Source organism: Salmo salar, chromosome 23 (assembly GCF_965601325.2).
Source record: "Salmo salar chromosome 23, fSalSal1, whole genome shotgun sequence".
NCBI lineage: Eukaryota > Metazoa > Chordata > Actinopteri > Salmoniformes > Salmonidae > Salmo > Salmo salar.
In genome coordinates, this window is record NC_138313.1 from 39,931,368 (window position 1) to 39,946,966 (window position 15,599).

At 42.1% G+C, this 15,599-nt stretch overlaps 1 protein-coding gene across 1 annotated transcript; it reads right to left on the reverse strand.

Annotated features, from left to right (window-relative positions):
- Positions 1 to 6,266: 6,266 nt before the first annotated feature.
- LOC145863014 (zona pellucida sperm-binding protein 3-like) lies at positions 6,267 to 8,853 on the reverse strand. The gene is made up of 8 exons (XM_082968111.1): positions 8,241 to 8,853; positions 8,035 to 8,153; positions 7,828 to 7,931; positions 7,386 to 7,563; positions 7,084 to 7,201; positions 6,801 to 6,883; positions 6,648 to 6,727; positions 6,267 to 6,400 (listed from the first exon to the last, which is right to left on the reverse strand). Exons 1-8 carry the CDS (start codon positions 8,757 to 8,759, stop codon positions 6,336 to 6,338), a joined length of 1,266 nt encoding a protein of 421 aa, XP_082824237.1. The 5' UTR covers positions 8,760 to 8,853; the 3' UTR covers positions 6,267 to 6,335.
- Between the last annotated feature and the right edge of the window lie 6,746 nt (positions 8,854 to 15,599).

The window sequence follows — 15,599 nt, forward strand, 5'->3', positions numbered from 1 at the left end:
AACCAACCACATGCATCACAAATAACCACAAAACAGCTAAACGCAGCACTAACCTTTGACAATCTTCATCAGATGACACACCTAGGACATCATGTTACACAAAACATGCATTATTTTGTTCGATAAAGTTCATATTTATATATAAAAACAGCATTTTACATCGGCGCGTAACGTTGACTAACTATTTTCCCTCAAATGCATCCGGTGAAACAGCGCTACAATTTACTAAATTACTATTCGAAAACATTTTTAAAATGTAATATTGTCATTCTAAGATTTATAGATGAATATCTCTTGAAAGCACCTGTAATGCCAGATTTAAAAATAACTTTACTGGGTAATCACACTTTGAGATAAAAGGGGATGCGATACTCAGAACAATAGGCTAGCAATACAGGTCAGCGCCATCTTGGAACAATCGCATATCAAATCTAGTCTTGTATACTATTGTCAATAATCCCTTACCTTTGATTATCTTCATCCTTAGGCACTTCCAGGATTCCCAGGTCCACAACAAATGTATTTTCGTTAAAAAAAGTTCATCCTTTATGTTCCAATAGCTTGTTCTTGTTAGCGCGTTCTGAAGGCTGCACCAAAAGTTCCGACGTGCGCAGGGTTACTCTTTCAACAAAATGCATTTTTTTCTTATTTAGGTTCGTTCAAACATGTCAAACGTTGTATAACATAAATCTTTAGGGCCTTTTTCAACCAGAGCTCCAATAAGATTCAAGGGGGACGATTGCATGGTCTTTATAAACGTTTCGAAAGGGGAGGGTAGCCAGGGGCGCCGGCATCATAATGGTGATGGCCCTCCTCATGTGACCACGTTCCACAGCGTGTCATTCAGTCAGTTTTCACAGTAGGAGACTCAAATCACTTTGTAAAGACTGGGGACATCTAGTGGAAGTCAATGAACCATTGCTCACGGTGTGATTTATAGGCAACGAGATGAAGTTGAGTCCGCAATTCAAAATTCCACTTCCTGTTTTGATCTGTCTCGGGGTTTTGACTGCCATATGAGTTCAGTTATACTCACAGACACCATTCAAACAGTTTTAGAAACTTCAGGGTGTTTTCTATCCACAAGTATTAATTACATGCATATCCTAGCTTCTGAGTTTGAGTAGTAGGCCGTTTAAAATGGGCACGATTTTTTTTCAAAAAGCGCTGTAGCGCCCCCTATCTTAGGCGACCGTCAAGAGGTTAATGACTCCAACCTAAGTGTATGTAAACTTCTGACTTCAACTGTATAGTGCATGTGTTCATCTTATCATATTTCTTCAATGCGAAATCAGTGTCTTGTTTTCAACGAAACTGTCCCTGTTTGCAAATAATTAAATGTGAGACATCATTTGGAACCAAAAGTTGCACTATACTTGCCCTATAGCTTAAGAAGTCATTAGATTGGCTTTTATGACACATAGGTAAGGCAATAGCCATCTACTAGACATTTATACAGTTCTTTTAATTAAACACAAGTCATCATGTAGGCCTACTAAAAGAAAACATTGACTGCATCAATGCTAAATAATCCAAATGAATCTGTTAAAGGGGAAGTTGGGGGCTGTTTGTGTATTTTAATTGTTTTATCAATGTTTAGGCTATTTGCTTCACTTAAAAAAAAAAAAATGTAAATCTCATTGTTTCTTCAGCCAGTGAGGCTACTAGGGTTTCTGAACTGTAGCAAAGAGGAAGAGCCACGTATCTGCCCTCTCATGGGCTTGTGGTCGCATCTGATCTCACCTCCTGCCTGCCGTCCATATTTGAGGAGTTGCATTTCCATTGTTAGAACAGTCATTTGACTTGTCAATATATAAAATCATATTTGACTGAATTAACTAGGGATTCTTGTGTAGGTTTACATGACATATCCACCACCATTGGAGGCTGGAAAGTCCTACCGAAATTGTAATTCACTTATCAGAGGGCCTGTCAAATGAACCACAATGCTGGAAATCTGTCTGCATCCACAGAAACTAATCCCATCGCTCTATGACAAACACAGATGGTGTTATATCAAATTCAATAGAAGAAAAAAGAGAGAGAGGAAGAGAGACTGACACAGATGTACTGCCATTCCTTAATGTTTTGGCTGTATATGTAGCCTAATATTAAACACAGATATGTGGGCAAGGGGAAACACATGCACTATAATGTATTGTATAACATAATGTCCTAGGGTTGTCATCTGATGAAGATCATCAAAGGTTAGTGCTGCATTATGCTAGCTTGAAAAATGGGTGTCTGATTATTTCTGGCCGGGTACTCTGCTGACATAATCTAATGTTTTGCTTTCGCTGTAAAGCCTTTTTGAAATAGGACAGTGTGGTTAGATAAAGGAGAGTCTTGTCTTTAAAATGCTGTAAAATAGTCATATGTTTGAAAAATTGAAGTTTTTGTATTTTTGAGGAATTTGTAATTCGCGCCACGCCTATCATTGGATATTGGAGCAGGTGTTCCGCTAGCGGAACGTCTAGATGTAAGAGGTTAATAAACAGATCACTGATCATTTCAAATCCCACCGTACCTTCTCCGCTGTGCAATCCGGTTTCCGAGCTGGTCATGGGTGCACCTCAGCCACGCTCAAGGTACTAAACGATATCATAACCGCCATCGATAAAAGACAGTACTGTGCAGCCGTCTTCATCGACCTGGCCAAGGCTTTCGACTCTGTCAATCACCACATTCTTATCGGCAGACTCAATAGCCTTGGTTTCTCAAATGACTGCCTCGCCTGGTTCACCAACTACTTCGCAGACAGAGTTCAGTGTGTCAAATGAGAGGGCCTGTTGTCCGGACCTCTAGCAGTCTCTATGGGGGTACCACAGGGTTCAATTCTCGGGCCGACTATTTTCTCTGTATATATATATCAACGATTTCGCTCTTGCTGCGGGTGATTCCCTGATCCACTTCTACGCAGACGACACCATTCTGTATACATCTGGCCCTTCTTTGGACACTGTGTTAACCTGTTGGGGATAGGGGGCAGTATTTGCACGGCTGGATAAAAAACGTACCCGATTTAATCTGGTTACTACACCTGCCCAGTAACTAGAATATGCATATAATTATTGGCTTTGGATAGAAAACACCCTAAAGTTTCTAAAACTGTTTGAATGGTGTCTGTGAGTATAACAGAACTCCTATGGCAGACCAAAACCTGAGAAGATTTAAAGCAGGAAGTGGCCTGTCTGAGAAGTAGTGTTTCATCTTGGCCCTTTTTATTGAAGACTCAGGATCTGTGCAATAACGTGACACTTCCTACGTCTTCCATAGGGTCTCAGAGCCCGGGAAAACGTTGAACGATATCGAGGCAGGCTCTGGCTGAAACACTTTATCGCTTTTGGCAAGTGGCCACTCAGAGTACTATGGGCTTAGGCGCGTGCCCGCTTCGACCGAATGGTTTCTTTTCCTTTGTCTGTTTATCTAAACGCAGATTCCCGGTCGGAATATTATCGCTTTTTTATGAGAAAAATGGTATAAAAATTGATTTTAAACAGCGGTTGACATGCTTCGAAGTACGGTAATGGAATATTTAGAATTCTTTTGTCACGAATTGCGCCATGCTCATCACCCTTATTTAGCCTTTAGGATAGTGTCTAGAACGCACAAACAAAACGCCGCTGTTTGGATATAATGATGGATTATTTTGGACCAAACCAACATTTGTTATTGAAGTAGAAGTCCTGGGAGTGCATTCTGACGAAGACAACAAAGGTAAGAACATTTTTCTTATAGTAAATCTGACTTTGATGAGTGCTAAACCTGCTGGGTGTCTAAATAGCTAGCCCTGTGATGCCGGGCTATCTACTGAGAATATTGCAAAATGTGCTTTCACCGAAAAGCTATTTTAAAATCGGACATATCGAGTGCATAGAGGAGTTCTGTATCTATAATTCTTAAAATAATTGTTATGCTTTTTGTGAACGTTTATCGTGAGTAATTTAGTAAATTCACAGGCAGTGTTCGGTGGGAATGCTAGTCACATGCTAATGTAAAAAGCTGTTTTTTGATATAAATATGAACTTGATTGAAGAAAACATGCATGTATTGTATAACATAATGTCCTAGGGTTGTCATCTGATGAAGATCATCAAAGGTTAGTGCTACATTTAGCTGTGGTTTGGGTTTATGTGACATTATATGCTAGCTTGAAAAATGGGTGTCTGATTATTTCTGGCTGGGTAGTCTGCTGACAATCTAATGTTTTGCTTTCGTTTTAAAGCCTTTTTGAAATCGGACAGTGTGGTTAGATTAACGAGAGTCTTATCTTTAAAATGGTGTAAAATAGTCATATTTTTGAAAAATTGAAGTAATAGCATATCTAAGGATTTGAATAACGCGCCATAGGATTCAACTGGCTGTTGAGTAGGTGGGCGTCCCACCTAGCCCATAGAGGTTAAATCTAACACACAGTTCCTGAACTAAAAGTGTTGACTACTTTTCCATTAGTCAGGAATACACCCGGCAACTAAACAAGACTAATGAAATGGTTTGGTAGAGACTAGTCATTTTATTACTATTGGTTGTGACAACCTAAAATATCATTTTGAAGTCCATTGATTCACATTTTAATGGGCTGGATATAGTACATTGGAATAGACCACTTCCCCCCCAGGAAGTTCATGGGAAATTATATATCAGATGGTTCCTATGAGTGGTAGCCCCACCAGCACTGTATTTTAATTGTTTTATCAATATTTAAGTCATGAGACAGGGCAATTTCAAACCCTGAAATGTGTACCTTTGCCTCACTGCTGAAGTTGACTGGTTAAAAGGAACACTCCACCCAAAACTTCAGGTATTCAATTCATCAGTCCATTGTTGATATAAACTCAGCAAATAAAGAAACGTCCTCTCACCGTCAACTGCGTTTATTTTCTGCAAACTTAACGTGTAAATATTTGTTTGAACATAAGATTCAACAACTGAGGCAAAGGGAACAAGTTCCACAGACATGTGACTAACAGAAATGGAATAATGTGTCCCAGAACAAAGGGGGGGGGGTCAAAATCAAAAGTAACAGTCAGTATCTGGTGTGGCCACCAGCTACAATATACTGCAACCCACCAGCTACATTAAGTACTGCAGTGCATCTCCTCATGGAGTGCACCAGATTTGCCAGTTCTTGCTGTGAGATGATAGTCCACTCTTCCACCAAGGCACGTGCAAGTTCCCGGACTTTTCTGGGGGGGGGGGGGGGGTGGAAATGGCTCTAGCCCTCATCCGATTCAACAGGTCATGTCAGGATGAGCACAACAGGAGGATGTCTGCCCTGTAACGCACAAGCTCAGTCCGATGATGTTGTGACACCGCCCCAGACCATGACGGAGCCTCCACCTCAATTCCGTCCCAGAGTACAGGACCCGGTGTAATGCTCATGCCTTCGACGATAAACGAGAAGCCGACCATCCCCCCGGTGAGACAAAACCGCGACTCCTCCGTGAAGAGCACTTTTTGCCAGTCCTGTCTGGTCCAGCGACCGTGGGTTTGTGCCCATAGGCAATGTTGTTGCCGGTGATGACCTGCCTTACAACAGGCCTACAAGCCCTCAGTCCAGCCTATTGCTGACAGTCTGAGCACTGAGAGGGATTGTGCGTTCCTGGTGTAACTCAGGCAGTTGTTGCCATCCTGTACCGGTCCCGCAGGTGTGATTTTCAGATGTACCGATCGTGTGCAGGTGTTGTTACACATGATCTGCCACTGTGAGGACGATCAGCTGGCCGTCCTGTAGCAGGCGTCTCACAGTAAGGACATTGCAATTAATTGCCCTGGCCACATCTGCAGTCTTCACACCTCCTTGCAGGCACATTCACACAGATGAGTAGGGACCCTGGGCATCTTTCTTTTGGTGTTTTTCCAGAGTCAGTAGAAAGGCCTCTTTAGTTATCATAACTGTCACCTTAATTGCCCTTGTCTGTAAGCTGTTACTGTCTTAACCGTTCCACAGGTGCATGTTCATTAATTGTTTAAGCATTTCACTGTAAGGTCTACACCTGTTGTATTCGGCACATGTGACTAATAAAATTTGACAATGAAGATCTGTGAAGTTATTCAGATTTAAGAATCATCTTTGAAAGACAGGGTACTGAAAAAGGGGCGTTTCTTTTTTTGCTGAGTTTTGTACCAAAACATTATGTCAGCAATCAAGTTATATCTTAACTTTCAAGATACAGAATCAGGGAGTTGAGGAACTTCATTTTAGACCTGGGCATTACAAAAGCTCATGCTAGTCAATGAACAAAATACACAAGACAAAAACCTTAATCTAGATATTTTTTTATCATCCAGAATGCATTTGGGCAGGAAAGTCAGTCCAGTTGAGAGTTACACCATCAGTCAAGAAGCTTTTCCTTTATGTTGAGAGGACCAACAGAAATGTCCTGCTCCCACTGGAAACCTAAGAGCAGAAGACCATGTCTATATAGGGAGAACTCAGAATCAAACTTCACAAAAGCATTGTTTCTCAGGCAATTCCTGGGTGACTCAGTGGGTGCACTTTTTTGTTCCAGCCAAGCACTGACCACCAATTTAGCCAAAGGTTTAGGTGAATCAAGTACCTAGGTATTGGAGTAGGACAAAAATGTGCACCCCAGGGAGGCATCCAGGAATGGATTGAGCAACACTGGACTGAAGTGCACATGTACCTGGAGCCGGTTCCCTTCTCATGCCACAGTCTGTGTCACAACAGCCACACACCTGGTCTTTCTTACTGGCCTCGCTCCATCTATTGAAAAGAGAGTGTTGCATATAGTACGTACAAGCAAAGTGCACACCCTGCCATATATACCCAGACTTACCCATTCGAGAAGGAACAAGCCTTGTTCTCATGATCAATTGGGGCTGAAGCTGTTGTGGCTTTCAGGAGGCAGGTAATGTATAGCTGTTGAAGTCGCAGCATTGGTACCACATAAGAATTAGTAGATTTGACACCAATTTAAAGCAACGTCATGTTGGGTCCAACACAAGCCATATTGGGCATACTCTACTTAATTTATGATTGAAGCTCAACAAACCTGCCAATTCTATACATTTGGACATTCCGAAGCTAATTTGCACTAGATCTCAGGATTAACTACTCACTGAGCCAGTGTTCACAACATGAAACCTAAAGGCTTCTATCTGGAACTGGAGCGTGTCATCCATGGTGCGAGGTCTGAACTGGGACCTGGAGCCTGTCAGCTTGGTGTCGACCAGACAACTGAAGGCCACAAACAAAAAAAATTAGGCTACCTACACTGCTGAAACTCTGGAGGGATGCCATTCAAGATGGCTGTTGATCTGAAGTGTGGGCAGGTGGAGGGAATGGGAAATGCTTTCCTTAGCAGATTAAAGCAAACAATTAGTCCTTGATCTAGATCAAGTACCTTACAAAGGATACTCACCCACGGTTCTCGATGAAGGCATATCTTGGGACAGTGTTGGTGTTTGGGATGACTGTGGCTACACAGTTGTCCACAAAGACTCGGAGGGGCACATGGTAGAACTGGACGACAGAAGCTTCAAAGTTAATATTATCTCCAAGGACGTACTCTTTGCTGGGTCTCTCCAACTGCCAGTTGTCTGCGAAGACAAGGGCACAGTCTAATACTCATTCCAAGTCAGATGTACAGACCCTGCTCTAGTTTATCAGCAGTGTGGCTTTATCATGGCAAATATAACTGCCATCCTTTTGTACTCTGGGGTAGCCACCTCATTCCAATAACTCAGTGGCGGTTACATTTGCCAGTTGGCACTACCATAGTTTACAAACAAGTGCAGAGACAGCACTTAAGTCAGTGCCTGTCAAGAGCAATGCCAATATGGCAAGGACAAGCAGTTACTAACCAGTCATTAGCCTCAGGGAGAAGTAGAGGAGCTCCTCTGCAACCTTAGTGGAGGCATAGGGATTCCAGGTGGGCTTCACTGAGTCACTGCTCACATCATGCTTTCTGTAAAGGAGTCTTTAAATGTGAAACCAACTGGCCAAGGAAGTATATCGAAAGTTGATTGAACTGAAGAAAATAAAACACAATGCAGGTGTAGTCAACTCACCTTTGATAGTGGCACTCAACCCAGACCACCACTTCTCTAGTCCGAACAATGGGGCTGCTGCCCAGGGTGGCTGGTGTATAACGGAGTGTGAAGACATAGACAAGTGAATCTTCAGTCATCTGGAATCAGAGCAGCAAATGGCATTGTAAGAAAATCAATGGTAGTCAACCTAGAAAAGTCATAACGATGCTAATGCTCAATGTTACCGTTAGAGTGCTCCCACATCCGTGCAGCTCAGTGACAAAGATCAGAACTTGAGCGGAAGCATCCTCCCCAGTGACAGCACAGCCTCCCAAGGTAAGATCCTCTGGGTGAATGAGTTGGCCGATACCGAGCAGATCTCGCTTGACTTCCACACGAGCAGCAGTCTCCCCACATTGAACTGCAACGCTACTGGCAGGCACAGGCAGTGGTCTCTGCTCATCAATAGCCAACTGCACCTCTTTGACTGGATCTTCAGGAAATCTCCAGGTCAAAGGCTCATTGAAGGTCTGCTTTGACTGGAGGAAAGGGTTTTGAACTTGCGTCGGTGTCTGGACCCTGGAGGGCCATTGCACAGGCCTTGGTTGAAATCTGGCTGGTTCTTGAGCAGGCCTATACTGTGGAACAAATCTCCCAGGGGCATGTGCCACTTGGCTCTGAGATCTCGCTTCCCGATAAAGCTGCTGAACTGTAGCTGAACAGCCAAAGGTAAGAAGTAGGAGGAATGTAATACAGAATGCCATTATTCTCTAGTTTCTAGTGTCAATTGTACATATTTCTTTGACATTTGCAATAACTACAGTGTCTCTGAACAGCCATTTTGTATCCCTTTGTCTTAGTTTGACTCCACCCCTTGTTTGATTTACCTAATGATGTTCCAGACATGTTACAGAGCTGCAAATATACTACAATCTGAACTGGATGTATCTCAATACTGTCAAGTATCTTCATTTATAATAGGGATGGTCAACTCCAGTCCTCGGGGGCCTGATTGGTGTCACACTTTTGCACCAGCCCCAGCTAACACACCTGACTCCAATAATCAACTAATCATAATATTTAGTTTAAAATACAATTAGTTTAATCAGCTGTGTTATCTAGGGATGGGGAAGAAGTGTGACATCACTCTGGCCACTGAGGACTGAAGTGGCCCATTCTTGATTTTTTAATGTCCTTGGAACGGTTTCCTGATAGCAATGGCATTTAGCCTTATGAGTTTTTTAATGATGCATCTTCCCCACAACGGCCGAAGATGTAACACATGTTTCCCAAAACAACACGCCGAGAGAATAGTCACTAAGTGCATTGTTGAAGTATGTGTCAATACTGATGGGATCGAAAGAAAGTGAAAACTTTCTCCATTCAAAATTTGTCTTAACATTTGAATTGACGGATCAATTCCTAGAGAGATTATACCACCTTATGGCTGCAAATATTGAGGCAGGTTATTCTAATGCTTACCAAATAAAAATGCATTAAACCACTAATTTGCCCCATTGCGCCCGTTCGGCTACACATCATGAAATATATTGAGGCAAATTACAGGCAGTCTACAATTAGCAAAATAGAATATGAAATGTATTTCAATATGATTGAAATAGGCCCACTCTTTATTTTAATGGTTGCTGTTTTCATTTGAAAAATATTTTTATGTCATGTTTGTATCAATTGCAAAGACACAGGCAACTTTATTTTGTAGTCAACTTTGTTCTGAAGTTATCTGCAGTCATAGAGATAGAATCACATGGTTTATCTTATGTTTAGCGGAGATCTTCTGTGTAGAAAGTGACACGGGAGGGCAAAAAAGAATGTAAGGATGCACTTAGCTGTTCTGAGGCAAGCATTCGTTTACGAGTGTTATCAAGTGCACCTTAATTAATAATGATTGTTTTGGGAAACAGCTCATAGATTTAACTATGCTCCTACAAAGGTTCTAACAACGCACTTTGCCTTAAGATGCTTTTGGGAAACTAGGCACAGGGATCTCCAACCCTGTTCTTGGAGCGCTACCCTACCCTCCTGTTGGTTTTCAATCCAACCCCAGTTGTAACTAACTTGAATAAATGTACCAACCAGCTAATTATTAGAATCAATTGTGCTACATTAGGGCTGGAGCCACAACCTACAGGACGGTCGCACTCCAGGAACAGAGTTGGAGACATTGGCGGATTGGCCTTCTGGAAATTCTGGCATATGCCAGAAGGGCCGGATCACCTTTTATTGGGGTGGATCGGTAAAAAAATAAAAATAATAATATATGCACACGACATGACCAAAAGTGTGTGGACACCTACTTGTTAAACATCTCATTCCAAAATCATGGGCATTAATATGGAGTTGGTCCCCCTTTGCTTCTACTCTTCTGGGAAGGCTTTCAAATCGATGTTGGAACACTGCTGGAGACTTGCTTCCATTCAGCCACAAGAGCATTAGTGAGGTCGGCACTGATGTTGGCCAATTAGGCCTGGCTCGTAGTTGGCGTTCCAATTCATCGTAAAGGTGTTCGATGGATTTGAGGTCAGGGCTCTGTGCAGGCCAGTCAAGTTCTTCCACACTGATCTCAACAAACCATTTTTGTACAGACCTTGCTTTGTGCATGGGGGCATTGTCATGCTAAAACAGGAAAAGTCCTTGCCCAAACTGTTGCCACAAAGTTGAAAGCACAGAATCGTCTAGAATGTCATCGTATGCTGTAGCGTTAAGATTTCCCTTCACTGGAAGTAAGGGGCCTAGCCTGAACCATGAAAAACAGCCCCAGAACATTATTCCTCCCCCACCAAACTTTACAATTGGCACTATGCACTAGGCAGGTAGCATTGTCCTGGCATCCGCCAAACCCAGATCAGTCCGTCAGACTGCTAGATGGTGAAGCTTGATTCATCACGCCATAGAACGCATTTCCACTGCTCAAGAGTCCAATGGCGGCAAGCTTTACACCACTCCAGCCGACGCTTGGATTTGCGCAGGGTGATCTTAGGCTTGTCTGCGGCTGCTCGGCCATGGAAACCCATTTCATGAAGCTCCCGCCGAATAGTTGTTGTGCTGAAGTTGCTTCCAGAGGCAGTTTGGAACTTGGTAGTGAGTGTTGCAGCCGAGGACAGACAATTTTTACGCGCTTCAGCACTCAGTGGTCCCGTTCTGTGAGCTTGTGTGGCCTACCACTTCACGGCTGAGCCGTTGTTACTCCTTGACGTTTCCACTTCACAATAACAGCACTTACAGTTGACCGGGGAAGCTCTAGATTTGCAGAAATTTAACGAACTGACTTGTTGGAAAGGTGGCATCCTATGACGGTGCCACGTTAAGTCACTGAGCTATTCAGTAAGGTCATTCTACTGCCAATGTTTGTCTATGGAGATTGCATGGCTGTGTGCTCGATTTTATACACCTGTCGTGGCTGAAATAGCCGAATCCATTCATTTGAAGGGGCATCCACATACTTTTGTATATACAGTTGAAGTCGGAACTTTACATACACCTTAGCCAAATACATTTAATCTCAGTTTTTCACAATTCCTGGCATTTAAATCCTAGTAAAAAAATTCCCTGTCTTAGGTCAGTTAGGATCACCACTCTATTATAAGAATGTGAAATGTCAGAACAAAAGTAGAGAGAATGATTTATTTCAGCTTTTATTTCTTTCATCACATTCCCAGTGGGTCAGAAGCTTACATACGCTCAATTAGTATTTGGTAGCATTTCCTTTCAATTGTTTAACGTGGGTCAAACGTTCCGGGTAGCCTTCCACAAGCTTCCCACAATAAGTTGGGTGAATTTTGGCCCATTCCTCCTGACAGAGCTGGTGTAACTGAGTCAGGTTCTTAGGCCTCCTTGCTCGCAAGCGATTTTTCAGTTCTGCCCACAAATTCTCTATAGGATTGAGGTCAGGGTTTTGTGATGGCCACTCCAATACATTGACTTTGTTGTCCTTAAGCCATTTTGCCACAACTTTGGAAGTATGCTTGGGGTGATTGTACATTTGGAAGACCCATTTGTGACCAAGCTTTAACTTCCTGACTGATGTCTTGAGACGTTGCTTCACTATATCCACATCCTTTTCCTTCCTCGTGATGCCATCTATTTTGTGAAGTGCACCAGTTCCTCTTGCAGCAAAGCACCTCCACAACATGATGCTGCCACCCCCGTGCTTCACGATTGGGATGGTGTTCTTCTGCCTGCATGCCTCCCCTTTTTTCCTCCAAACATAACAATGGTCATTATGGCCAAACACTTCTATTTTTATTTAGTCAGACCAGAGGACAATTCTCCAAAAAGCTCGATCTTTGTCCCCATGTGCAGTTGCAAACTGTAATGTAGCGTTTTTATGGGGTTTTTGGAGCGGTGGCTTCTTCCTTGCTGAGCGGCCTTTTTGCACAAAAGTACATTCATCTCTAGGAGACAGAACGCGTCTCCTTCCTGAGAAGTATGACGGCTGTGTGGTCCCGAGGTTTTTGTACTTGCGTACTATTTTTTGTACAGTTGAACATGGTACCTTCAGGCTTTTGGAAATTGCTCCCAAGGATGAACCAGACTTGCGGAGGTCTACAATTGTTTTTCTGAGGTCTTCGCTGATTTCATTTCATTTTCCCATGATGTCTAGCAAAGAGGCGCCGAGTTTGAAGGTAGGCCTTGAAATACATTCACATATACACCTCCAATTAACGCAAATGATGTCAATTAGCCTATCAGAAGCTTCTAAAGCCATGACATCATTATCTGGAATTTTCCAAGCTGTTTAAAGGCACAGTCAACTTAGTGTATGTAAACTTCTGACCCACTGGAATTTTCCAACCAACCACATGCATCACAAATAACCACAAAACAGCTAAACGCAGCACTAACCTTTGACAATCTTCATCAGATGACACACCTAGGACATCATGTTACACAAAACATGCATTATTTTGTTCGATAAAGTTCATATTTATATATAAAAACAGCATTTTACATCGGCGCGTAACGTTGACTAACTATTTTCCCTCAAATGCATCCGGTGAAACAGCGCTACAATTTACTAAATTACTATTCGAAAACATTTTTAAAATGTAATATTGTCATTCTAAGATTTATAGATGAATATCTCTTGAAAGCACCTGTAATGCCAGATTTAAAAATAACTTTACTGGGTAATCACACTTTGAGATAAAAGGGGATGCGATACTCAGAACAATAGGCTAGCAATACAGGTCAGCGCCATCTTGGAACAATCGCATATCAAATCTAGTCTTGTATACTATTGTCAATAATCCCTTACCTTTGATTATCTTCATCCTTAGGCACTTCCAGGATTCCCAGGTCCACAACAAATGTATTTTCGTTAAAAAAAGTTCATCCTTTATGTTCCAATAGCTTGTTCTTGTTAGCGCGTTCTGAAGGCTGCACCAAAAGTTCCGACGTGCGCAGGGTTACTCTTTCAACAAAATGCATTTTTTTCTTATTTAGGTTCGTTCAAACATGTCAAACGTTGTATAACATAAATCTTTAGGGCCTTTTTCAACCAGAGCTCCAATAAGATTCAAGGGGGACGATTGCATGGTCTTTATAAACGTTTCGAAAGGGGAGGGTAGCCAGGGGCGCCGGCATCATAATGGTGATGGCCCTCCTCATGTGACCACGTTCCACAGCGTGTCATTCAGTCAGTTTTCACAGTAGGAGACTCAAATCACTTTGTAAAGACTGGGGACATCTAGTGGAAGTCAATGAACCATTGCTCACGGTGTGATTTATAGGCAACGAGATGAAGTTGAGTCCGCAATTCAAAATTCCACTTCCTGTTTTGATCTGTCTCGGGGTTTTGACTGCCATATGAGTTCAGTTATACTCACAGACACCATTCAAACAGTTTTAGAAACTTCAGGGTGTTTTCTATCCACAAGTATTAATTACATGCATATCCTAGCTTCTGAGTTTGAGTAGTAGGCCGTTTAAAATGGGCACGATTTTTTTTCAAAAAGCGCTGTAGCGCCCCCTATCTTAGGCGACCGTCAAGAGGTTAATGACTCCAACCTAAGTGTATGTAAACTTCTGACTTCAACTGTATAGTGCATGTGTTCATCTTATCATATTTCTTCAATGCGAAATCAGTGTCTTGTTTTCAACGAAACTGTCCCTGTTTGCAAATAATTAAATGTGAGACATCATTTGGAACCAAAAGTTGCACTATACTTGCCCTATAGCTTAAGAAGTCATTAGATTGGCTTTTATGACACATAGGTAAGGCAATAGCCATCTACTAGACATTTATACAGTTCTTTTAATTAAACACAAGTCATCATGTAGGCCTACTAAAAGAAAACATTGACTGCATCAATGCTAAATAATCCAAATGAATCTGTTAAAGGGGAAGTTGGGGGCTGTTTGTGTATTTTAATTGTTTTATCAATGTTTAGGCTATTTGCTTCACTTAAAAAAAAAAAAATGTAAATCTCATTGTTTCTTCAGCCAGTGAGGCTACTAGGGTTTCCGAACTGTAGCAAAGAGGAAGAGCCACGTATCTGCCCTCTCATGGGCTTGTGGTCGCATCTGATCTCACCTCCTGCCTGCCGTCCATATTTGAGGAGTTGCATTTCCATTGTTAGAACAGTCATTTGACTTGTCAATATATAAAATCATATTTGACTGAATTAACTAGGGATTCTTGTGTAGGTTTACATGACATATCCACCACCATTGGAGGCTGGAAAGTCCTACCGAAATTGTAATTCACTTATCAGAGGGCCTGTCAAATGAACCACAATGCTGGAAATCTGTCTGCATCCACAGAAACTAATCCCATCGCTCTATGACAAACACAGATGGTGTTATATCAAATTCAATAGAAGAAAAAAGAGAGAGAGGAAGAGAGACTGACACAGATGTACTGCCATTCCTTAATGTTTTGGCTGTATATGTAGCCTAATATTAAACACAGATATGTGGGCAAGGGGAAACACATGCACTATAATGTATTGTATAACATAATGTCCTAGGGTTGTCATCTGATGAAGATCATCAAAGGTTAGTGCTGCATTATGCTAGCTTGAAAAATGGGTGTCTGATTATTTCTGGCCGGGTACTCTGCTGACATAATCTAATGTTTTGCTTTCGCTGTAAAGCCTTTTTGAAATAGGACAGTGTGGTTAGATAAAGGAGAGTCTTGTCTTTAAAATGCTGTAAAATAGTCATATGTTTGAAAAATTGAAGTTTTTGTATTTTTGAGGAATTTGTAATTCGCGCCACGCCTATCATTGGATATTGGAGCAGGTGTTCCGCTAGCGGAACGTCTAGATGTAAGAGGTTAATAAACAGATCACTGATCATTTCAAATCCCACCGTACCTTCTCCGCTGTGCAATCCGGTTTCCGAGCTGGTCATGGGTGCACCTCAGCCACGCTCAAGGTACTAAACGATATCATAACCGCCATCGATAAAAGACAGTACTGTGCAGCCGTCTTCATCGACCTGGCCAAGGCTTTCGACTCTGTCAATCACCACATTCTTATCGGCAGACTCAATAGCCTTGGTTTCTCAAATGACTGCCTCGCCTGGTTCACCAACTACTTCGCAGACAGAGTTCAGTGTGTCAAATGAGAGGGCCTGTTGTC

Excerpts from the sequence above, each read along its gene's own strand:
- LOC145863014 (XM_082968111.1), bottom strand. The coding sequence starts at position 8,759 with ATGGCATTCTGTATTACATTCCTCCTACTTCTTACCTTTGGCTGTTCA. Across the intron at positions 7,202-7,385 it reads GCCTTCATCGAGAACCGTGG|TTGTCTGGTCGACACCAAGC; the intron begins GTGAGTATCCTT and ends TGTGGCCTTCAG. Across the intron at positions 6,728-6,800 it reads GCTTGTTCCTTCTCGAATGG|ATGGAGCGAGGCCAGTAAGA; the intron begins GTAAGTCTGGGT and ends TCTTTTCAATAG.